Here is a 25,814-nt window from a genome sequence, read left to right as displayed (position 1 = left end):
CTGGTCTATGGTGAGCCTGCCCTGACAGGGCCTGCACCTGCTCTTTGTAGAGTTCCCCTCTCCCACCCTGAACACAGGAGCTGTGGCCCACCTCAGGGGCTGCCTCAGTGCAGCAGATCATGGTCATCTTGGGGCTTTTCCACCCAAGGGACAACCAGCAACAGCTAAAGGAAATAACCACGCTGTAAATGCCCTTTTCCACATGACTCTCTCTCTGCTCCCACATTGTTCATCTGCACATCCAGGGCCTGATTAGAGGCTGCTCAGCTTGTATTCGTTGCTTATACGCTGTGCTCAACTTTTCCACTGTAGTCCCTGGGGAAGGCACTGCCTAATGAACCTACCCAGTGCAGCAGACTGCACTTGTCAGGCCATGCAGGCAGAGGGGTTGCAGGAAGACCCAGCCCAAAGTCAGAGATGCACTACAAACAGGACAGTGCCCTTGTGTGCTGATGAAGTCACACAAAGCCAGGGCCTGTGAAGCCCAAGTCTGAGCCCCCTCCAGGATCCCAACTAGAGCTGGACAGTTGGCAGAGGTGAGCCCCAGCTAATTAATCCCTTAAGCTCACCAGGAGCTCTCAGGCCCTCCTGCTCCATAAACCACTGTGCTGCTTTTGTAAAACCACTGGATGGTTCATGCGAGGGCACAGTTCATACTTGGTCATTTTCCTCTCCCCTTCTTGGTATCCAGATACCCTCCCTTGAGGGAGGGAGAGCAACCCTTTAAAAGCTAAGTCTCCCAACCCTCTGCCCTGGAAGTAAAAGCCCCAGCCTGATCAACAGAACAAGGCACTCTTTTTGCTTCATAGAGACAGGACCAAGACAAGGCTTCAGAGGGCTCAGGCCCACCCAACAGCCCCCAAGCAACGGGGACACCCCCTCCTCTGGCTCTGGGACGATCAGTTAATTTCCCCTAAAAATTGTCATCCTGGGAATTCCATCTCTACTTCAGAAGAGCCAGCACCAGTGTTTCAGAAATCCTTTTATTTATAAATCATGTAAAACAATTACAAATTAAAACAGTGAAAAAAACTTTTGAAAGTTGTTAAAAACCTGTTAATGATAGAACAGTGTGCCACCTTCTCATTGCCATGAAATTAGAAAAGAGCATTCTAGAGTTTGAAGCACTGAGAGTGAACAGGAATACTATAGAAATGGGTGCTAGGGGCGAGACATGGCAGGACTATAACAGTGACAGAATCGAGAGGAAGTCTCACAAGAAGGGAAAGGTACAAAGCCCCTTCCATGCCCCAGGGAAACCCAGTCAGTCACCCTGGAGCCTCCATGACAGGCCAGATAAGCTTGGGGCACAGCCTCACTCCTGAGGACACTCAGCTAAGAGCTTGGGACCAGGCAGCAACCTGTCAGGAGCCAACTGAGTGTCTCAAGGGCAGTACTTGGCCCCTGTCCCTGCCTGTAGATCAGCCTATCTTGCCATCTCAAGCATGCCTTAGATTTGCAGATGTCGCATGGCTGTGGATCCTAGAAAGCCCCTCCCGTGTGTCCTGCTATTTTAGCACAACTTCAGGCTCTGTGAGATGCAGGGAAGGAGGTGGGAGAGAATGCAATATCACAAGGCACAGATGGGTGGCAAGACACTACAGAGAAAATGACAAGCCACAGGGATCTGTTCACTCCCTTCTCAATAGTAAAAGTAAATATTGTGACGACATCACAGTGGCTGAACTGATGCACTCAATACAAACTTTCTGTCTAACTCCAGAAAGACTAAAGGGTTTTCAGAAATGACATGCACTTTTTTTTCCCCATAGAATGAAAAAACTGAAGAAACTATTTTGGACCCACTGGACCAACTCATGGCTGGAAAGGCAGCAGAGTGGGTGGGAGGCTGGGTTCTCCGAGCTGCCATCAGGATCCCTGCAAGCCAAGTATATGTGTGGAGTGACTGACTGCCAGCTCCCCCGCGCCAGGCCTGGCTACAGACCCTTAGTCCTGGGAGAAGGGGAACAGAGGCACCAGAGTCAAGGCGCTTACCTACATGCAAAGAGGAGAAAAGACAGCTTTTTCACACAGGGTTGCTTTATTTCCACATTCAACCTGCTGAGAGAACCTGCCACACCTGCACCACGGAGTCCACGGCCATGGCACCTCTGAGCTCGGTGGGACACAGGCAGTATGCTGTCCCCCTGCCAGTCACCAGGACGCACCCAACACTGGCCCACATAGAAAACAGTGAGTCCTTGAACTAAAACCCAGCTCAGCAGCAGGTGGAACCCCTGGAACACCACCGCAGGAGGAGAGGAGACGACAGGAGCACCGCTGGGAGTCTTGCTCGGCAACCACTGGTGGTTGACAAATCCAGATGAGAAAAACCAAAGCAGTGCCTCGAAACCTCCCCACTGTGCACACCAGGGGTTTAAAGGCACAAAAAAGTGTCAGGATGGAAGAATCCCAGGTGCGTTCACAGCCCAGAGTGAGAGAGAGCACAGGTACAGATTCAGAGTTGTGCAGGCTTTCTGCAAAAGGGTGGCCTCCGCTTCAGGGCACGATGTGGTGATGCTGCAACAAAGGGACAGGTGAACCACAGGAGGTGCCGCTGCCCTCCCCGCCGAGCAGGCCCCTTGGTAGTTCCCAGCGCAAACACCATCCTTTGAGTCCATGACCAACTGCACGTAGCCACAAAGCACCCAAGCACAAAGGAACTGTGTGGCTTAGTACTCCTGCCCCTAGACAGCCATGAAGTGAGGACAAGAGACAGTCACTAAGCAGTTCTGTCTCAGAACTGACAGTGATTGACATAGAGAGTCACAGCTGCTGTGCCCAACTCTTCTTCCTATGGGCCCCTGAGGCTGTCCACTAGCAAAGCCCTCCAGAGATGATCACACTGGACTTCTGTCTCTTCCCATCAACCTCATTCATAATCCAAGGTGTCTCATGACATCTTCTGCTAACTGACCAGGTGTTCTGTCAGGTTCCTAGAGTAGCTCTGAACTTGCTCTTCACATTCCACACACACAGTCTTGGCTACCCTGAGGCCCACTCCACCCACCTTCAACACCACATTTTCTAACATGGGGCAACAAAACAGCAAGGACAGTCTTACCACACAGTGCTCAGGTCACTCCTGGTTCCCAAGAGGAATCACCTCCTCAGTGACAAAGAACTCAATGGTCTCCTCCTCCCAGTCATCCACGTTGCTGTCCAGCTCGTCAGTGTCCACCCCTGAGAGGACAAAGTGTGCTGACCCTTGGATCATAGATGCTCACTGGCAGCTGCGGAAGCTACAGCCACAGCCTGGCATAGGAGAGAGGCACTGCACTAAGGAGTCGCACCACCCATGGGCTGGGAAGCCCTCTCCACTGCTGGACACCCTCAGAACCTTTGTTACCTCCTCTCAGTTCTAGACGTTCATTTTTCTGCTTCATGTAGAGTTCTTGGGCCGTTTTTCGGTATTTCCGGAAATCTTCCATCATGGTTCTCCTCCTCTCCACCAATTCCTAAGTACAGGTAAGTGGAAAGTCACAGAATTAACAGAACTCATCTTCATGTGCTTTTGCTTAACTTAAGTGAAAGCTTTCTGCCACAAGCAGCCTGCATCCTACTGAGCGATGTACCCACCACTCCGTTTACAGAGAACTCTTCCCGCAAGGAAAACGTCAGTTCTCAGTGTTCTTCCTGTCCCTCTCCCTGACCCTATATTTGAAAAACCAGCCAGCAACAGAGTCAAGGTGGACACCAAACCCAATGCTGTTGGCCTACCCCCTTGCCTTGCCCCAGAAAAGGTCAATGGTCCGGGGGAGGAGCAGCGCCCCCATCTGTCCCATGGAGACCAGTAGCACACCCTCCCCTACACCCACACTGGTTCTCCAGTGCCATGGCAGCTTTGGCATTCCCCTCAGTTTTCAGAGTGAGGCTTACCTTTGATGCTTTCGACTGGCTCAAACGGTCCTTCTGTTCAAAGATCTTAGAGTATTTTTTCAGATCCTTTTTAATTTGCTGAAACAAAAACAAGTCACTCAGGGTTTAACATTTAAAGCAAGAACCACAAACGCAGCCTTCAAATTTGCCAACATGAAACAACGCTCAGTGATTTTAGAGAGAGTCACCTGGGGCAACGAGGAACACCATGGTTTCCCTTTCACTTCATCCTGAGTGACTTTTTCCTGGGATTTCTATTCTCTTTAGTGTTGGTCTACTACCACTGACCTACTTAACAATTATGTAAATCCCAGATGTGTTTCTCCTAATCCCACACAGATTGTTAACAGCTCCTAGCATTTCTGTTCACCCCTCCCAGTTAATGCGGAATTTCCTTAAACATCCCGAAAATTTATGTTGACAATCCTGAAACTACTCTTTTCCATTTAGTCCCCACTGTTCTTGAATCTTCTGGCCTGTCCAGAAATATCCTGTTTCTACCCTCCACCACCACCTCCACAATCGTGGGGAAAAAACAGGGCCACACTGCTTCCACTGAAGCTCAAGAGACCCCACACCTTTATCTGTTCCTGGCTGAGAAGTGTGGGGGGCCGTGGTCTCCACAGCAGCTGGCAGAAGCGATCTTTATTATTCTTCTGCAGAAGGCGTCCTTGGAATGTCCACAGCCAGTAAGCGTTGTCCACCTACAACACAGTGTGTGCTGTGAGTCACTGCTCCAGCAGGGAGACAAAAGACCCTCGAACCTTCACTGCACATAATAGCAACCCTGGCAGCTGCACAATGACATTCTGGGTATCTGAGATCCAATAGGGAAAAAAACAAGGGCCCCTCAGCAAGGGTAAACAAGACAGTGAACAAACGAGAGACAGATGAACTGCAGAACACAGCTTACAGAGTACTTAGGAAAGCATAAGCATGTTTATTCCTACTGCAATAAGGAACTTGCCCCAGAATGCAAGTCACCTACCACCAGCCACATTGTTTTTTCATCCCTTAATGCAGGATGCAGTGCCTTAGCTCATATGTTGGTATGACTCCTCACTGCCTCATTACTCTTTAGCTAAGTGTGTTATCTAGAACAGTGGCCAGCAGTTTATAAGGACCTTAAGTAGGTGTGAAGGTAGGCCTTATTATGGTGACAGCTGAACAGGTCTGGACATGGGCCTTGATCAGGCACCCTAATCTGAACACAGAGACTGTGACTCAAGACACTGTTCCCAGAGAGATCTGGAAAGTTGGTGTTCCTACCAGTTTGTTGCCTCACTAAACAGAATCACCCCATTTGATCACAAAGGTTGCATCTGCAACGATCAGGTCAGATGTTCATACACCAACAAGAGACTCATTAAATACAAAGAGAAGTTCTTGGAAAACCTGGCACAATGAACTTGAGGTGGGGAGATGTACTTGTACTCTTGCAGACTGGCCCTGCAGGCAGAAACGCTCCCTTGAAAAGTCCTCAGGTTATGAATCTTTTGTGAGACTCCAGAGGAAACTGCTCAGCTGGGATGTACCTCCATACTACTCTCCCCCAAAAGGCGTGTGAGTAACACAATCTCACCCTTCTCCAGAATCCCAGGCCTAGGATATGACTCTCCCCAGATGTTGCTCCTGTGCCAGGCTCCACCTTTTCTACAATCCCTGAATCCTCCTTTCACTGACACCAACCTTAGCTCTTTTGTCAAAGACAGAACAGAAGGGACTGGGGTTGTGGCTCGGTGGTAGAGTGCTTGCCTCACACATCTGAGGCCCTGGGTTCGATCCTCAGCACCACATATAAATAAACAAAAAAATAAAGGTACTGTGTTCATATACAACTACAAAGAACATTAAAAAAAAAAAGTTGAAAATAAGAATGCCCATGTTCTCTGATGGGATGGGAAAGGCACAACACTCTTTTCTTAAGATCCCCAAACAGTCAGTTTGGTTCTCCTGCTGAGGCTTCACAGCCCCTACCTTATGGCTCCACCAGGACACAGAAGTGACCACATAGCGCCCAGTTGGATCCCACTCGACGTCAGAGGCCATGTAGTGCTCTGCAATGTTCATGACAGTACAGTCGGAAGTGTCGACAAATGCTAAGGCACCATTCATACTGCAGAGACAACACACAGCAGTCAGGCTCCACATATTCATTCCTACTTTCCTGCTCTGAGGGGCATGAGGGCCAGGGCAATATGCAGAGACCAGAAGCCAACTGACCACTGCTGGTTGTGGGGCACTATGCTACTGTTTCTGAAAAAAAGTGCACCAAGGCTAACCACGCCTCCCAAAGTGGAGTAACAACTCCTCTTTGCAATAGCAAGGGAATTAAGCAACAAACTGATGTTGTTTTAACTGAGGTGTAAAATGCTAAATATCTTTACTATTTCTAAATATTCAACTGGTATGGTAGGGAAGTGAGGGAAAAGAGACATTGAAAAGTTCTCATAGGTAAAAGATAATCTCACAGCTATTTAATTAAATAGCAGTCATGCTAGAAGATGTGGGACTTCACATGAGAGTAACTGGATTGCTGGGAAGGTCCCTTGCTCAATCACAGAAGGATGTTCATATCCATCCATGAAATCTGCCTGATCTCACCCAAGTTTGGGACAGTGACACAATTCAACGATAGCATTTCACCTCTTAAGCAAGAGACAAGGGACATAGAGCCTGCTACAACCCACAGACCTGGGTCAGGGTGCCAATACAAAAACAGGACTGCTGGACCTACCTCCTCAGACCAGCCAGCACAACGAACTGCCCCTGAGGGCTCCAGAAGATCGTGTTTGCCTGCTGTTTGTCGAACACTTCTGAAAGGAAAGGAGGTGCCTATGAGGAGCCTATGCATGGTTCTACAGCCCAGACACATCGTTACTGCTCTAAGCTGATAAAAACGGACTCATACAGAATTCACACACATATCATACCATTTGGTCATCTCTGAAAAACAATTTTAGAAAATCCATCATTTAGGTGCATCTAAGATGCGATATATACTTTAAGAAAAAAAAAGCACAAGAGTTCTTTTTAGGTGTAGAACATTATACATAGAACATTACATACATATATAAAAATTATATATATATGTAAAAAAATTTTTTTAATTTCAGAAAGCAATTCGTCAAAAAATTGCCCTTATTGTAAATGTTCATCATTCCGGCTCATGGTACCCATCAGGTGATCAGAGACACGACAGGCCTTGGGTCAGAAGGACCCCGAAGGCCAAGTGACATGCACATGTATGCAATCAAGTGACCCCCCCCCCCGAAACACCCAGCTATAAAAGGACAAAATATAACTTCACTCAGACCAATGAAAGAAGATGGGGTCTGAGAAACCCCAAGTTATTAAAAAAAGCCAGGGTCACAGAAGCTTAGGCTCTGTGGTCATGAAGTTCCCTCCCATGAGGAATCTCAGCCTCACTAATAAATGCACATCACCTGAACCATGGCTGCCTTATGTACATCAAACTCAGGCCTGCTCAGAAGTCTGCTCAGAAGTCTGCCCAGGTCAGTCCACCACTCACTCTTGGCAAAAACCAAATCCTATCGCCTTCGCTCATCTGTCAAGGAAAGGGGGCCCAAGATGGGCCAGGCCACTTACTGATGAGCTCAATCTTCCCATTGCTCTTCACATGGTAGAAAGAGACAGATATTCGTGGAGCTTCTCCATGTAACACAGCAAACTTGCTTCCATTAGGTTCCCAGGCAAAGGCTATGATGGTTTCTATAATCAATAAAAAAGTTAGCATCCTTTGTGATCACTTACGAGAACATTCTAATCAGTTAAGATGTTCACTATTCAACCAGATAAAAGCCCCCAAAGTTCTTAAAATTTACTAAAAGGCCCACAGAACAAGTGACAGCAAGAAAAGGCAACTATTACAGAAGCTGAAAGCAACAGACTTAGCTTAACCCAGTGGTGCATGACTGGAGCCCAGCACTCTAAGGCTGAGGCAGAAAGGTCACTTGAGCTCAGGAGTCCCAGGCCACCCTGGGCAACACAAGACTTCATCATAAGCGACACAAGAAGCTGATCTAATTTGCATGAGATGCTTTAGGTAAAACTCATCCTCCATCCCAGAAGCTCTTGCTTTCCTAAGAGTCACACCCACAGTGGGTCTGGCCAATGTCTGGTGGGCCTGAGGGCACCCCCTTCCTATACTCAATGCTAGACCTGCAGCAGAATCTTTTTTTTTTTAGCTGTAGATGGCACAATATCTTTATTTATTTTTAAGTGGTGAGATTCAAACCCAGTGCCTCATGCATGCAAGGTAAGTGATCTACCACTGAACTACAACGCCAGTCCCCTGCAGCAGAATCTTATGACTTTTCTGCCCTGACAAAATGGCCACATTTCACCATTTTCTCATTTCTGTATTTTCTCCTTTTCTCCATGGAAGAACAACAACAACAACAAAACAGAACACAAAGTAATTTCCCAGATAAAGGCAAAAACAGCACTGTTCGTGACAGTAAGGAACCCTGTTGCAAGCCAGGTTTTCTCATTAACAGTGAAACATGGATAATTATTCACTGGGAACATACACAGTGGGAATTCATGTTAGATTCCTTATTTTGACTATTGCTGCTCGCAACCTCAGAGACCACAGTATACACACAAAGATACACATGAGTCAAATGTCTAATCTTTTTTTTTAATATTTTTTAGTTGTATATGAACACGATATCTTTATTTATTTATTTATTTTTATGTGGTGCTGAGGATTGAACCCAGGGCCTTGCTCGTGCAAGGCAAGCGCTTTACCACTGAGCCACAATTCCAGCCCTCAAACATCTAATCTTAAGCAAGGGAAATAAAGCTAGCTTTGTGAATATCACAAGTTCAAGACCAGCCTCAGAAATTTAGTGAGACCCTGTTTCAAAATTAAAAATAGGGCTGGGGATAAGCTCAATTGGTAGACTGCTTGCCTCGCATACACAAGGCCCTGGGTTTAATCCCCAGCACCACCACATAAAAAAAAGTAAAAATAAAAACAGGAAACTGGAGGTATAACTCCAAGGTAAAGTGACCCTTTTTACACCAAAAAGTAAAAAGGAAACTCATTCAAGAAATTAGATAGGGGCTGGGGATGTGGCTCAAGTGGTAGCGCGCTCGCCTGGCATGCGTGCGGCCCGGGTTCGATCCTCAGCACCACATACAAACAAAGATGTTGTGTCCACCGAAAAATAAATAAATAAATATTTAAAAAAAAAAAAAAGAAATTAGATACATATATATTCTTTAAGGTTACAAAAAACAAAAACAAAAAAGGCTTGCCTCTTTTATTTTCTGAGACACCACTTGTGATGCGTCTTAAATGTGGAATGAAAACCCATTCTTCACACGTTCTCTTCTAAGTATGAAAACAACTACACCTCCTGGCTCCTGTGCTACAGATCACAGAGGTGTGGGGGGAAAAAGTGGGGCAACTTTAACCAGCATTTATAAAACCTAAAGGCTGTTTTTTGTTGAAAAGGACAAAAGCCACTCCAATTCCACGTGCTCAGGTCTAGAGATTGCTGTTCACAGAGCAAGTACACCCTTTACAATTGCTTAGGGGGTCAGCAGCTGAATGCTGCAGAAGTCAAGAGCAAAACAATACAGGAGGCCCATCCCACCACAAGACAATAAAATGAAGCTTACCCTTCATCTCAACCACATCCACTGGTACCTGTTTCTCTCTCATTCGGAAGATTTCAAAATTTGTGACAACACCCTGATTAAAAAAAAAAAGGGGGGGGGTGACATTCTGGAAATTGAAAGCAGGAGAAAAAGACTTAAAGAATTTAATAAAATAATAAATTCTTACAACTAGTAAACCACTCCCAAACAACTGATGGCATTAAAATTCTCCCATGAAGAAGTGTGCCTAATGCTTATGAGTATAAATTGGCACAAATACAGCAGAGAACAGTGGAGACCTGTGCTGACTCTAACTACCCTGAGGGTATACTCACTGTGGCTTGTTTAAATAAGTTCCCAAGTGCTCTTTAAGGTCCATTAACAGAAACCATATTACATTGATAAAATCTGCACCGTGATCTTTAAGCAGCAGTATGTCCAAAAGCAGGGCACTACACTACTCACCACAGCCAACATCCAAAAATGTACATGAATGAAGTATTATTCAGTCATAAACAAGAATGGATGCTTACACATTCTCATCCATGCCAAAATGGATGAACTGTGAAAATGTGAAATAAAAGATGTGACACAGAAGACCAGACTGTGGAAAGTATCCAAAATAGGAAAATCCATAGAGCCAGAAGGTAGATTACCAGATGTCCTGAGTGAGGAGGGATATGGAGAGTAACTGCTAATGGGTACAGAGTTTCTCTTCTGAGTGAAGAAAATGGTCTAGAATTAACAGTGGTGGCTATATGACCTTGTAAATATACTAAAAGCCACTGAACTGGCTTACCACTAAAAGGTGAGTTTTATCATTAAAAAAATTTATCATTTTCTTAAGGTGTTAACTGCACCTTAAGAAAAAAAAATATTAATGACTTTGATGGTGACCTTTTGCTACTTCAAGGCTCAGAGATGAGGAGCACACCCTGAACTTGGCCTTCATACCCAACCATGTCTGTCATCCATGGATTTATTCAAGCTTTTGTTGATCCTCTTTTATACTTTCAGACAGTACACCCTCTCAGGCAAAGAAGTTCCAGATGTGTACTAAATATTTCCTCATTCTAACTAACTTACAACTAGCCCCCCCCCCCCCCGCTTTACCATCATATGGGTAAGATGAATATAAAAGCTACATTCAACTTTCCTGTAACCCAGATGGTTTTACTAAATTTGTTTCTTGTATATTAAAGAGATTATTTTTTCCTAATTCAAATCTCCTATACAACCTTCTCCAAGACATTATCATTACTGACATTTTGTGAACTCTTTTCTAATTCCATTATTATCCTTCCTAGAAATCTGATATTCTCCTGAATTACACTGAGTTACTCAGGCATGCCTAGCCTATGTTATTATATGAGGATAAGATTCTATGTCTCAATAAAGGAGAACTACCTTGAATATTGATTACATGATTCATGAAAACAAATGTTGCCCCCAAAACAATAAAATAAGCAATACAATGTTTTAAATTTAAAATAGTTATTCAACTACTAATAAAATTAAAAGGGGGAAATTAACGGAAAGGGAAGGTGAATAATTCCACTAAAAGGAAAATTCAGGTAATTTTTTGATAAGGCAAATAATAAAATGATACAAATAAAAAATCTGGGTATGGAACTATGTAAAGAAAATGTTTTCTGTACTTAAAAAGAAAATGCATTCTTTTCTACTACCAATGCGAATGTTAAGCAACTGAGTATATTATCTATTAAAAAATAAAACAGGCTTAAAAGAATAAAGCCTCGCTGGGCACAGTGGCACATGCCAGTAATGTCAGCAACTTGAGAGGCTGAGGACAGGTGAATCATGAGTTCAAAGCCAGTCTCAGCAATTTAGCAAGGCCCTAAGTAATTTAATGAGACCGTCTCAAAATACAATTTTAAAAGGGTTGACAAGAGAGGTGGCTCGGTGGTTAAAGTACCCCTGGGTTCAATCCCTGATACAAAAAAACCAAAACACTAAAACCTCCATCTCCTGAGAGTTTCCATGTCAAAGATAATAAATACAGACCAGAAAGTTATTTCATGGAGAAAAGAAGTTATATTTCTCAGGTAGACTTACTTACTAAACTATGTCAGCTAACTACTTTCAGTATCAAGTGGGGCTGAAAATAATCCCAAAATCTAAACAATTAAAAATTCCGCTAACATCCTTCAAAAAAAAAAAAAAGACCAACTAGTTTACAACCAAGTACAAGGAACAACCTATTCCCTCTGATGTCCACTTACCTGGGTTCCTTTTGGAGTTCTATCTACTTTAACACACAAATAATCTCCATTTTTTTGCCAATGCAGCTTGCAGTCCACAACATTAAACAAATTCCTAACTCGGATCTCTTGTCTGGTAGGAAGCTGCATCAGGGTTACCCTGGCTGGAATGTCTTTGTCTTCAGGGACCCAAAAGGCTATTATGTTACCACCAGGAGACCAAGAAAAGTCTCTACAGGACAAAGAAAATAAAATGTTATACAAAAACTAAATTATTATAGAACTGAAAAAGGAAAGAACAGAACTCACTCTGTAAAAGCTACACTAGCATACGGACCAGCTAACACTAAACTGATACCTAGTTCACCACACACAGCACGTTCCAGACTGTTGCAGGTACTCTGTGTGAAGTCTAGCTGTCCTTATAACCCCGAGGCTTTGTTACACTCATTTTGACTCTAAGAAAAACAGATGTTACTAATCCTGCTCACTGTCACATAGCAGCTTGACTCCCACACTCTTAGCCACCAAGTACTGCTGCTACAAGGCAAGTAAAATTAATTTTTACTTAATGGATCTAGCTACATGAAATTTAAAGGTTAATTAAGGTGCAAAAAGGGAAAGCACCCAAGTCAAAACTTGAAGAATTGGCGTAAATCCCTCTACCCTACAAATTTCCCCATAAAGTGGCTATTTTAACAATCTGTGAGTTCCTCTATATTGAAGAACATCTTTTTATATGCAAAATCCTGTTTTATATTTATTGGGAGCCAGGTCCTGATTTCATTATTAATTATAAGCCCAAATTATACCAAAGAATGGAAACACAAAAGGAGTAAGATACATCAACATCCTTGGACTAGGTAGGGGTAGTTTACAGTGGCAAGAGCATTCAGATGAATAAAAACACGAATGCTTGTCCATGACAATGAGAACACACTGTGGTTCACTGGTGCCTACCACTCCCACTTCCCTGATCACTGGAACAATAGGGAAGATCTTTCATCCAATGCTCATCCTTAAGAAGCTGAAGCCTCTGTACCTGAAGAGTCTCCAGTTCAAAAACAGGTACAGCCCAAGACTATTTGGTCATGAGGCTGGGGCCCTAGTGAATAATTAGCTTAGTACCCTTTCACAATGCGAGGTTAGGGAGTAGACATTCACCTTTGAGGAAGCCCTCACCGACACCAAATCTGTAGGTCTCTTATCTCAGACTCCAGAACTGAGAAAAATGCAGTTCTGTTGAAGTCACCTAGTCTATGATGTTTTACTAGAGCAGCCAGAGCACATTCATACCAATCTAACAGAAATTTTTACTTACTTTATTCCAGAAATCTTCAAACTCTTCTTGTCCAAAAGACCCATTGACTGCCAAAAACAAAAACAAAAACCCAATGAGGATTACAGTTGAGTTAGATGATGCCAATGTCTCAATAATACATGTAATTATTTAAAAAAGGAACGAGTACCCACTGAGTCTACCTGGGGAACAGTATAAGCACCAAGGGTAATAGGCAAAGAGGGCAAAACCACCTCCCACCTACCCAAAAGCGAAACACACACTTCCAAAGCCACTGCCTAAAGCACACAATTCAAGGCAGAAAACATTCAAGAGCTCCATCCAGAACAAGAGAAACTGGGAGAGTACAGCACCTGCACCCAGTGTGTCGAGCCCCGCCTTCCCTTCACTACACCAGATTAAGGAAAAGCATTATATCCTTGAGCAAGAGTACTGACAACTATAAGCAACAGACACCTTAGTCTGTCTTTGAGATCCTTAAAATCACTCACAGGAGTTTCATAGATGCTAAGGGTATCAAGCGTCATTCTTGCAAAGAATTTACCATCATGGCTCCACCTAAGAAGAAAAAAGAAGTGCCAGGCTACCTTAATGAAAAAACAAACAGCTACACACAGTTTACTGGTCTGTCTACTCACTTAAAAATAGGCCAATGGGCTGAGCTTTCACAGTGAAATCCTCTTTTTTTGTGCCCAGTAAGGATGTCCCAGATAATTATGGCCTGAGGGTCATCCTGAGTGTCCATCAGCGGGCTAAAAGTCACCAGGTATCTGAAAGAGAAGGAGACACAATGAAGTTGTGACTTGGTGTACAATGAGTGTGATTCCCCTTGGTGGGGGCTGAAGGCTGAGCTCCAGCACAGACAGCTATAGGAAGTCACAGGCATAGAACACCCAAAACAAGCAGTCAAGACTTGAGGGATCAGCACTGTTCCCACACACCATGCTCCCCTAGAATGCTCTCTGATCCCTAAAAAAGCATTCTCAAAGGAGGGAGAGAAGCCAGCCTGCGCAGGTGAGGCATTCATCCACTCTCAGTACCATGGTGGTGCAAGAGTCCCCAAGAATGGGGTCTCCACCAAGATCAGCACAGGGCAGACTACATACACCCCAAATGAGAGTCTGCGTGAGTAGGTTGGCCCAGAGGAAGGAGCAGTGTGCGATTCTCACAGCAGCTTTACCACTGTTAATTAAGACTAACCAGGTAAGCAGAACAGATGGACACAGGATCCAAAAATCAAATATACCTACAAAGGAAATCAAGTATACCTCCAAAGGGAAACATCAACTATTTACCTAACACCTGGTCCCTGTTCACACATAGTGCAGATTTCCTAACCAGACTGCCCCCTCTTCACAATGTGCAGGAGAAAAGCAGAAGCAAGCAGACTGAGAAAGGCAGGGCAAACAGTTTCTTCAGGGCTTTCAATGACTGCATCTTTTCCTGGTGTGGCTCTGACACCAGATTAATCAGCCAAATTAAAAATGACAGCTTGAGGGTTGCGGTTGTAGCTCAGTGGTAGAGTGCTTGCCACACAAGAATGATGCACTGGGTTGGATCCTCAGCACCACATAAAAATAAATAAAATAAAGATACTGTGTCCATCTACAACTAAAAAAATTTTAAATAAATAAAAATTTTAAAGATCACAGCTTGAGTCACCTTTACCACCAGGTATGAAATTCCCTATTTGGACCTTTCAGACTGTCCTTAAACTATAGCAATTGATGAAGCCCTTAACTAAAAATAGACTTTTCCCACTGCGATTTATATAATCAAAGAATCCAACCATCCAAGCATTTCACCAATAATGAATGAGAAATCCCAGACTCTGTTCAAGCTGATCTAGACAAATGTGTAAACAAATTAATTATAACTTAATGTGGCAAGTTACAGGAATACAGGTGGAACTAGCTGCCTGAAGGAACTGAGAAAGGCTTCACAGTAGATAAAGCCTGGTATGCCTGTAATGTCTCAGGCTAAGGGTCTCTATGAGTTTTAACATACTGCTGCTAAAATGAGAAACATCAATTACTTTGTACCAGACATAAATAAAATGGTTAGGAATTAATTGGGTGCTCCAAATTCACTACATAAAAACTATTATATCAATTTTAAGAAATATCCACCAGAATTTAGCTTACAAAAACCATAAGACTGAATAAGTTAAATGATGCCTCAAGTAATCAGACTGATCCAGAACATAAAGAGTTTTTAGGATATCTGATTCTGTCTTAACAAGTCAATATGAAAATCAAAAGACAGGGAAAGATGTCTTCAGAGACACAACTACCATACACAACATTTACACCTTAACCAGGCCCAGGTACAGAGTTTGCAACTATGTCTAAAGCCTCATACCAAACCACATATACTTGTTTATCTTTTCTATGCACACATATCTATGATAAGTTTAATTTATAAATAAGACAGTAACGAGAAAATAAAATAAAACTGTAATAATGTGAAACTACATTTAAGGGGAAACTACATAATGTTAAACTACACACACTGCTATGTTCCCAAAAAGCTCAAGTAAAAAAAGTTTTACACACACACAGAGAGAAAATGACAAAGCAATAACAACAGAACGCTAACTGAAGAATTTCAGTAGAAAAAGTTCATGGAAGTTCTTTGTATTCTTCCCACAATTTTCCTTTTAAGTTTGAAATTACCACAAGATAAAAAGGTTTTAAAAATTATCTCTAGAGCAGAGTGCGGTGGCACACAGTACTGTAATCCCAGCAGCTTGGGAGGCTGAGACAGGAGAATCTCAAGTTCAAAGCCAGCCTCAGCAACGGCAAGGCACTAAGCAACTCAGTGAGACCCTGACTCTAAATAAAATACAAAATAAGGCTAGGGATAGGGATGGGGCTCAATGGTTGAGCGCCCCTGAGTTCAATCCCTGGTAAACCCCAGCCCCCTGCAAAAAAATTATCCCCAGAGATTGGCATGGTGGTTCATGCCTTTAATCCCAGCAACTCAGAAGGCTGAGGCAAGAGGATTACAAGTTCAAGGCTAGCCACACAACTTAGCAAGCAACTTAGTGAGATCCTATAAAAATAAAAAGGAATAGGGATGTGGGGCTCAGTGGTTAAGCACCACTGGGTTCAATTCCAGGTACAAAGAAAAATTAACCATAGAAAGCTACTAACAAGGCTACCAGCTTACCTTTCACAAGGTGAGAAGTCAATGAGCTGAACCCCTGGGTGACTGAATCTCTGGATTTGCTTGAATTTCTCTCCACCCCAAAGAGCAATGCCTCTCTGATGAAAGGTTGCCAGGTAGGTGCCCTTTGGAGACCAACGCACATATGTCTCTGTCCATCTCTGTGGAAAAAGGAAGGGTCAGTGAATCTACCATATACTTCTCAGGACTCATTTCAAAGCTGGAAGAAGAATAAAAGAAGCTGTTCTCAAAAGAGTTATCTCAAAGGGGAAAAAAAAAAAACAAAACACCTGCTCTTCTGTTAATTTTTCTTTTCTCTTTTTTTTTTTGGTACTGGGAATTGAACTCAGGGGCGCTCAACAACTGAGCCACATCCCTAACCCTTTTTTTCATTTTTTTTTTTTAGAGAGAGAGAGACAGAGAGAGAGAGAGAATTTTAATATTTATTTATTTATTAGTTATCGGCAGACACAACATCTTTTTGTTTGTATGTGTGGTGCTGAGGATCGAACCCGGGCCACACGCATGCCAGGCGAGCGCTACCGTTTGAGCCACATCCCCAGCCCCCATTTTTTTTTTTTTTTTTTAAAGAAAGTGTCTCCCTAGGTTGCTGAGGGTGGCTTTGAATTTGTGATCCTCCCGCTTCAGCCTCTTGAGCCTCCTGAGATTACAGATGTACTCCATTGCACCTAGTTCTTTTGTTACTTTCTAATGGAAACAAAGTTCTACTTTGTTAAGGAATTGCAAAAGAAATAACTGTGGACCCATGGGCTGCAAATACACACCGCTCTTTCTTCAATTGAGACAGGGTCCTTCACATCATTCCAGAATATTGAAGTCCGGTCTCCACTCTCAAAAATCACACTGTATTGATCTCTACATTCTGCCTCTTCCAGCCAGTAACGTAAGTTTCCCTTTAAAAAAAAAAAAAGGAGGGATTTAATAACAGTGCGTTACTTTTTTTTTAATGTTTTATTAGTTATTGATGGACCTTTATTTATTTATTTGTTTATATGCAGTGCTGAGAATTGGGCCACAACCCCAACCCCTGGTGCATTACTTTTAATCAAAGAAAAAATATCATTCATAACTCTAACTCCTAGAGAGAGAACAAACTCTGTGAACATCTTTAAACTGCCAAGGAATAACTAACTTCAAATCAAAATATCCAGCATTCCTTTTAACTATTTAGATATGGGTTTTATACAACTTACCAGGTCTTTGAAAGGCTGTTTCTCTGGAATATCCCATTCATCACTGATCGTCATATACCTGGAGAACAGACACTGCTGAGCAGCACACACTGACGACTGGGTAGGGTTAGAGAACACAGTGCAAGCCGAGGCAGTGCTGCACCCCTCCCAGCCCACCCCAGAGGTAGGGAAGGAATTAAGTGTCTGCTAGCGTTAGGACTGGTTAGGGGAGCTGCTGGACAAGAGCATGGGGCTGAGACTCATGACTGTCATTTTGTTTGACCAACAAGACATCTATGGTCTGAAAGGCAGTAGCACCCACTAAGGAAGGGTGACCACACACTCGCACATATCAATGTCCATGTTCCCCAGTCAAGTCTAAACTTACTTGTCAAAATCGGTGAAGAGGTTAACCCGGAATGTGTGCTGCTTATCGAGCTTATAACCATCAGCATTTTTTACAGCATCCACAGCATGGGCAGGAGACGCATATTCCAGGAAGATATACCTGAAGTGTGAAAGAGAGCAATTCCAGCTTGTGCATTATTTTATAGTCATACACTATATAGTCATACACAAGCAACTAGGAAGACTAAAGCAGGAAGATCACAAGTTTGAAGGCAGCAACTTAGCAAGGCCCTCAGTAACTTAGCAAGACCCTGTTTCTAATGAAAAAATAAAAAGAGCTGGGGATGTAGCTCAGTGGTAAAGCATCCCTGGATTCAATTCCCAGTTTAAAAAAAAAAAAAAAAAATACTAGGCAGTCAAACAAGAACCAAGTAACAACTGACAGGCCAAGTAGTTTCCCAAAGAAGAATGAAAATCCTAACTAGAGGATTCAAAGTTTCTACTTTAGGGATTATAAGCTATAGACAAGATAATAAGAATATAGGAAACATTTGGTGATGTCAAGATGTGTACAGCTATGTCAAAACTTACCAAATCTTATACTTTAAAATGATGTAGGTTTACTAGATATAAATTATCTCAGTAAAGCTGTTAAAAAAGTCTACTATTAGGCTGGGGCTGTAGCTCAGTGGCAGAGCACTTGCCTAGCATGCGTGAGGCACTGGGTTTGATCCTCAGCACCACACACAAAAAAAATAAAGGGATTCTGTCCATCTACAACTACAATTTTTTTTTTAAGTCTACTATTACGTATGAAATGCAAAGTTACAAAGGACCTCAGAGGATGTTCATTTTAAGAAAACTTATAGCACAGCAACTCCTGGTCAAAAAAGTCATCCTTCAACCTACTTCCCAAAATGTAAAACGTCAGCAGCACCACCTCTACTTGATACTTTTTCCAGAAACAAACTATCCTAGGTAGTTTTAAAAACTTCAAAACTTTACTTAAAAACCACTGTATCATCCTCTCATTCCCATGAGATGACTGTGCTCTCAAAAGCTGGCATTTACATGAAAGACTAACGGAGAAGCTCTGACAAGACTGGGAGGCAGTAAACAAACTCCCCAAAACTGTTGGCAGGAGACACTGGACTATACACAGCATATCACCCAGTGCACCATGGACAGGCACTCTGCACAGCTCAACAATCTTGACTCCTGGGTATAACAGAGAGGCACACACTTGCACAGATTACAGGTAGGGGACTTTTATAATGGTAAAACATTGTGTTAAAAAAACAGGAGAAGTCATAATAGAAAACAGTATCTAAAATTTGCCAATATGGAGGACTAGGTCAGTTGCACAGGTTAACCTAATGTGCTTTAAGGCTTGGGTTCTAGCCCCATCACCATAAAAAACAACATAAAAGAATCAGAATATAACTTATCAACATGAAAGATCTAATTCTGAACAGAAAAAGCAATTGCACTACCGTTATTTTAAAAAAATATACCACTCTTTTTGGTAACACTAATAAATGCTAATTAAGCAGTGATGCAACAATTTCACCTAGATTGCAAGAAGCACCCCATTTCAGAGATGTTAAATGTGGAATAAGAGGCTGGGGTTGTAGCTCAGTGGCAGAGCACTTGCCTGGCACATGAGGCAATGGGTTCCATCCTCAGCACCACATAAAAATAAATGAAGGTATTGTGTCCATCTAAAACTCTAAAAGAAATTAAAATGTAGGATAAAAGGGTATCAGCATAAAACTCCACATGTAAAATTTTCTTGACACTCTGCCAGCATCCAGATCAGCCAAACCCTTACCCTTGTTACTACCTTGGGGGACAGTTTCAAGCTCATCAGACTCTGACTCTTCCCAAGTCAGCAGCCAACACAGTCACCTTGTTCATTCTACCTCCATGATGACCCCAGGACCAAAATCCAGCTTCTGAGAGTTTCCAACTGGGGGTGGCCTAAATAAATGAATGCCCACTATTGCGGCATGCATTCACAGTGAGTTCCCACAACAGGTTATAATCATGTAGACACCAAAATACACACATGGCACTTCAATGATAGGAGTGCAGACTTACCCTTTTGTCTTTCCATCCTCTTCAGGATAATAATCATTTGTGATTTTCCCAAACTTGGAAAAGATCTTGTGGATGACATTTTTGAGCTTCTCAAGTCGGTCAGGCCCCACCTGAGGAACATTGTCCACTACAATCACCGAATCGATTCCATCTGCTTCCTGGGGACGATCTTTGAGTACATCGCCAAGTAATTCTGTGTGAGTAAAAGAATTGTCAAATGACTTTCTGAAACCAAAAAATACATTAGCTTACTAAAAAGACTGCCAAGTTTGGGGAGGGGGATCAATGATCTAATTTAAATGCTTTTACTATGACACAAGAAATCATGACCCAGTTCACTTCAAGATTTAAACATGAGCCAGTCCCAGTGGCTCTTGTCTATAATCCCAGCAGCTCAGAAGGCTGAGACAGGAGGATGGAGAGTTTAAAGCCAGCCTCAGCAAAAAGCGAGGCACTAAGCAACTCTTGAGACCCTGTCTCTAAATAAAATGCAAAATAGGGCTAGGGATGTGGCTCAGTGGTCGAGCACCCCTGTGTTCAATCTCTGGTACCAAAAAAACAAAAACAAAAAACTTAAACATGGAAGAATCAAGAAAACTGTACATACTGCCTTTGATGTAACTATAAACAGTCAAGATCTATCCACTGATTCTGGCAATAATGGAAGACCTGAAAGTAATTTAAAAAATTTTTAATAATGCAAAATGCAAACAAGGCAGAAAACTTGGAAGACCAAATACTAGATCTTCCAAAGATCCCTAGATTTCAAAAGGTTTCTAGCAATAACTGGGAAAAATTCCATGACAGTGTCAACAACGCAGGACACTAAAGTAGGTTTTTCATGTTAGAGTTTAGAAAATATGCAAATATTGAGGTGCTAGAAATATTCACAATACTTTTGTTTTAGTGAATACAAATTACTAGAAAATTTAGGGAGGAAGAAATATCTTTTTAGTGAATAAGAGAATAATTAAAAAGAGAAATAAGTGTGTGGAGAACACCCACTTTCCTCCCACCCTCCAGTTCCAGACCAGCGCCTACTATCCTGTGCAGGTGAGCTATCCAGCCTTAGACCAGGGAATCCAACAAAGAGACAAGCCAGGGACTGTTTCGGTAAGCCTATCTTGCCTCTCCAGTCAGAGCCCACCACCAGGCACTATCTGCTAGAGCTGCTCATAGAATCCAAAAAACACTTTATGTTGCATGACTGATTTAAGTCACTGGACACTAGTAATGGACTCAACCTTCAGCCCTTCTCCCTACAATTACATAGTTTGTTCCTCTAGCAACCAGCACCCTCACCTCAAAATTACTCAGGAATCTCCAGCCAGTAGTCACCTAATAGCATACAAAAAATATATTGGCAATCCCAAGGTTATTAAGAGTTGTTTGCCAGGAACCAAGGGCAGAGAGTAAAAGTAAATGCTACTTCCTATTATTTCACTATCTCAATAGGCTCTTGGAAGACAGTACTAAGGCAGACAGGCATTTAAACCCCAAAATTTCAGTTCTCAAACTTCTGATGAAGAACTGATTCATTTCCATAAAACAGCCAGCTAGAATAAAAGAAATGGAAGAGAAAAATGAGTGTAAAAAGTATTAGGGCCAAAAAACAAAGAGAGAAATAAACAGGTCCCAGAAAGCAGCCTGGAGCCCACATACCGGTGGGTGACACAATGACCCTGGGGCACTGCCAACTGTTATTTTGTGTGATTCTTGTCTCTGGTCCTGAGCCCTTTGGACCATAAAGCTCCAGCATCAATAAAAATACCTGACCTCCAGCTGGAGATGGGCACAAGGGAAGTAAAACTAGTATCAGATGGAATAAAGTAAATCCCATATTTTTTAAATTTATTTTTTGTGATCCTAGGGATTGAACCGAAGGCAAGGGCTCTACCACTGAGCTATATCCCCAGCCCAAATTCTATATTTTTAATATGCATTCTATATAAACACTAAACCCAGGTAGAGTGTCTAGAAAGCAGTAAATTACTATGAGCTAGAAAATAAAGATACCTTTCAAAGCTGCCATCAAAGCATACTCATCACATGAAACCACATCAGCAAATACAGTCAAAATGAGATTACCAGGTAATTTTAAACATCATTGAAGAATGGCTTCTTATACATATTTCCAGTTGTTTGAACACTATACCCTAATTCATTATTATATCTCAACATGCTAGTTAGGTGCAGTAGTGCACACCTATAATCCCAGCAGCTCAGGAGGCTGAGGTTCAAAAAGCAGCCTCAGCAAAAGTGAGGCACTAAGCAACTCAATGAGACCCTGTCTCTAAATTTAAAAAAATATAAAATAGGGCTGGGGATGTGGCGTAGTGGTTGAATGCCCCTGAGTTCAATTCCTGGTAACCCCCACAGAAAAAGAATTTCAACATGCTAAACATGACAGATGTCATAAAATATTCCATTCCATTCTCAAAGGCTAAAGGTGAATTCTCTCAGCTTCTGTATATGTTTTAAATTTTCCACAAAAAGAGTTAAAAGTAATTGATGGGGGGTGTGAAGCTCAGTGAGAGCACACACAGGACCCAGGTTCAATTCCCAGTATCCTCCCACCAACCCCTGGCCCAAAAATAACCACCACCTGAATTTCAAAAATGAAGACTAGCCAAAAAGGAAAAAAGCTGAAAAGAGGCAGCTCAGGGAAACAGCAATCTCAGAAATCTTCACTGTAGAAACTGTAGTGGAACCAAGCACAATCGTGGTTTCAAAACACAATTAAAAAGACCACTGAGAATAAATATAAAAATGGCAATAATTTTTAAAATATTTTTCAGTTGTCAAATGTATCTTTTATCATTCATCTATTTATTTATTTAAATGCAGTGCTGAGGATTGAATCAAGGGCCTCACATATGTCAGGCAAGCACTCTACCAACTGAGCCACAGCTCCAGCCCTAAAATGGCAATAATCTAAAAAAAAAAAAAAAAGACACTGTAGTAAAATCTCTGGGTTATTTTTAAAGCAATGCTCACCATACAATTAGGAGTCCTGTTAAGCCGGATCTGAACTTACAAGGCTTATAATAAAAACCTCAGCTTTTACAAACTATGCCTCCTTCCCACAAGCTCAAAGCATCTACCTAGTCTATAAGAATCTGCCCTTATTTAGGAAGGGAATAAATGCAGTAACTACACAATGGCAGACCTATCTTGATCACTGTGGATTACTCCTGGCTCTTGGATTTCCCCATCTGGCTCCAGAAAAAAAGAAACAATTTTCAAAACTAAATAGCAAATATACAGGTAAATAATATTTCATAAACCAAAGAAGATGACATTAGAAGTTAAGAGATTTTATTCACATTTTTGTATGGCAGCTCAAATTTTAGCCAGAACTGAAGATGAAAATTAAAGAATGAGCCAGGTGTGATGGCACATGCCTATAATCCCAGTGGCTTGGGAGCATCCCAAGTTCAAAGCCAGCTTGGCAAATGACTTAGTGAGACCCTGTCTCTATAGCGTGAAAAAGGGCTGGCGACATGACTCAGTGGTTGAGCACTCCTGGGTTCAATCCTCAACACCAAAACATAAATAAAAAAATTATTAATTTTTTAAAAAGATTAAAATGTGACTGTGGAACAGTGATGCAGCTGAGGCACAGGCCTATCATTCCAGCTATCCAGGAGGCAGAAGCAGGAGGATCCCAAATTCAAGGGCAGTCTGGGCAACTTAGGAGACCCTGTCTCAAAAAAAAAAAAAGAACAGGGCAAGGCAGACTCTGCAGTACTAAAAACAGTCCATTTTTTAAAGGGAGACACTTCTATGGTCTTACCTTCCCAGTCTACGGCCTTAAGAGTGGGGGAGGGAGGTGGCTCAGTAGTACAGCACCAACACCACACACACACACATTTTTTTTTAAAGAACACATACATTAAAAAATACATGGCTCCCCAGGACCAAGCAGCCTCCCTTCCCTATGGACCACATTGCAACATCAGGATCGTACAGGCTCCCTGAAACCCACTAGGACTTTACCCAGCCTGGCTGACCTTATGATGTTAGCGCGCGCGCACACACGCACACCCCTCCAGTCTGTGAGTGGTGGTCTTAAAGAATGATTTTTTAAAAACTCAACTGCAAAATAAATAACCAAGGGTTCAAAATGAGCCTATAAACAAAAGTCAGATTAAAAAACAAAACAGGGCTAGGATTGTGGCTCAATAGCCGAGCATTTGCCTTGCACATGTGAGGCACTGGGTTCAATCCTCAGCACTACATAAAAATAAACAAAATAAAGATATTGTTGCCATGTATAACTAAGAAAAATTAGAAAACAAAACTAGCGTGTTAGAGGTTGGGGTTGTAGCTTAGAGGTGGAGCTCCCACGCTTGATGGCAATGGGTTTGATCCTCAATACCACATAATAAATAAATAAGAATATAGGGGTGGGGAGGATTGGTGTGTTAAAAAAATCACCGGTCTGGACAAAGAGTCCGGTTATAATCCTAGTAACCTAGTTTACCCGAAAGGACACACTTCCTCAGGGAAAAGCGGCAGACTAGATGTTCACAGTCTTTATATCATAGTACGTGGTGTTTGCTCCTCACGCTAAATTATTTTTATATCAAAAAACTGTAAAACAGGGGCTGGGGATGTGGCTCAAGCGGTAGTGCGCTCGCCTGTCATGCGTGCGGCCCGGGTTCGATCCTCAGCACCACATACAAACAAAGATGTTGTGTCCACCGAGAACTAAAAAAATAAATAAATATTTAAAAAAAAAAAAAAAAAAAAGTGACCCATTAAAAAAAAAAAAAAAAAAAAAAAAAAACTGTAAAACAATGACGACAGTAACTGGGAGCCGCTTAAAAATGTTTAAATGCCATTAAATCTGAAAAAGTAATGGTCTGCTCTGTAGACTTAAAAAAGAGAACTTGGCAGGTTCTGCCAGGCACTGTTCTATTAAGAAATTAGTAGAACAACACTGCACCAAGTTCTGCACCACCTGTCCCTTCATTTCGGCCGGCTCAGATCTGGTTGGTCAGCTCCGGGGTCCTGGGCCCGGAAATGGTGCATTCTGCTAGGCTCTGCCCCCCAGCTGGTACTACTCATACACACCGAGCTCCTAAGAGCTCTCCGACCCCCGTCTGGAGACGAGAGAGCAGGGTCCGGACACCCGCTGCACGCAGCGACAGCAGCTGCAGCGGGCACCCCTCCCGGCCTGGCTGAATTTCGCGCACACCCTCACCGGATTTGGGCCCAGGCAGGGGAACCAGCCAGAAGGTTCCGCCATGCTCACGCGCCTCACCTTCCTCGCTCACGTCGTCCACGAAGTCCTCGGGGTCGCTGAAGGAGGGCTCATCCGCCTCGCCGTTCTCCACCACGCGCGGCTCGGCCTCAGCCGCGCTGCCCTCGGGTCCGCCAGCCTCCTCTGCAGACGCATGAGCCGGGCCATCCGCAGGCGGGTCGCTGACCTGCTCCGCCAAGGCAGAGCCCTGCGCGGGGGCGGGAAGCTCGGCCTGCGGCGCGGGCTCCTGGGAGGGCGGCGGAGACGCGGCCGGGCCAGGGACCACCTCCTCCGCCTGGGCCTTCAGCTCGGGCTCTGGCCCGGCCGCCGCCTCCTCCTCGGCGTCCTCGACCCGCGCCGCCTCAGGCGCGCCGGGCCCCGCCGGCTCTTCCTCCAGCGGCGGCTCGGCGGCCGGCTGCTGCCGCGCGGGCTCGGCCCGCTCTTCGGCCGCCTCGGGCGCCGCCACGTTCTCCGCGTCCTGCATGGGCCCGCGCTGCTCCTCTGCCGGCTCTGCGCCGCGCTTCCGACTCCCAGGCCGCCCCGCGCGCCCGCTAGCGCCCAGCCACGTGCGTACGACAGGGGCCCAACCAAGCTACAGCGGAGGGGCGCCCGCGCTGTGGTTTCTCGTGTCGAGCCCGGAGGAACGCAGTTACCCGAGAAAGTGTTCAGAAACGAGAGTAGCGCAGCGTCCGTGACAACAACGTGCTCGATCCCAAGCAACACGG

At 43.4% G+C, this 25,814-nt stretch overlaps 1 protein-coding gene across 1 annotated transcript; it reads right to left on the bottom strand.

The window, feature by feature from the left end:
• Window positions 1–969: 969 nt before the first annotated feature.
• Eif3b (eukaryotic translation initiation factor 3 subunit B) lies at window positions 970–25,588 on the bottom strand. The gene is made up of 19 exons (XM_046428165.2): window positions 25,111–25,588; window positions 19,842–20,034; window positions 17,782–17,901; window positions 17,415–17,472; window positions 16,986–17,114; window positions 16,204–16,361; window positions 13,671–13,802; window positions 13,524–13,590; window positions 13,054–13,100; window positions 11,754–11,964; window positions 9,532–9,604; window positions 7,489–7,611; window positions 6,617–6,695; window positions 5,857–5,995; window positions 4,458–4,583; window positions 3,880–3,957; window positions 3,350–3,458; window positions 3,065–3,183; window positions 970–2,520 (listed from the first exon to the last, which is right to left on the bottom strand). Exons 1-18 carry the CDS (start codon window positions 25,571–25,573, stop codon window positions 3,080–3,082), a joined length of 2,409 nt encoding a protein of 802 aa, XP_046284121.1. The 5' UTR covers window positions 25,574–25,588; the 3' UTR covers window positions 970–2,520; window positions 3,065–3,079.
• Window positions 25,589–25,814: the final 226 nt, after the last annotated feature.

The sequence above is a fragment of the Marmota monax genome, unplaced genomic scaffold, assembly GCF_021218885.2.
Source record: "Marmota monax isolate L192 unplaced genomic scaffold, Marmota_monax_Labrador192_F-V1.1 WCK01_AAM20220418_F8-fsc00368, whole genome shotgun sequence".
In the NCBI taxonomy this organism is placed as follows: domain Eukaryota; kingdom Metazoa; phylum Chordata; class Mammalia; order Rodentia; family Sciuridae; genus Marmota; species Marmota monax.
This window is presented reverse-complemented; position numbering and strand designations above follow the sequence as displayed.

Bases quoted from the DNA above. Each gene is read 5' to 3' on its own strand.
- Eif3b (XM_046428165.2), bottom strand. From the start codon at position 25,573: ATGCAGGACGCGGAGAACGTGGCGGCGCCCGAGGCGGCCGAAGAGCGG. The intron at 3,459-3,879 runs GTAAGCCTCACT...ACCTGTACTTAG, and splicing joins GCCAGTCGAAAGCATCAAAG to GAATTGGTGGAGAGGAGGAG. The intron at 3,184-3,349 runs GTAACAAAGGTT...TTGTCCTCTCAG, and splicing joins ACGTCTAGAACTGAGAGGAG to GGGTGGACACTGACGAGCTG.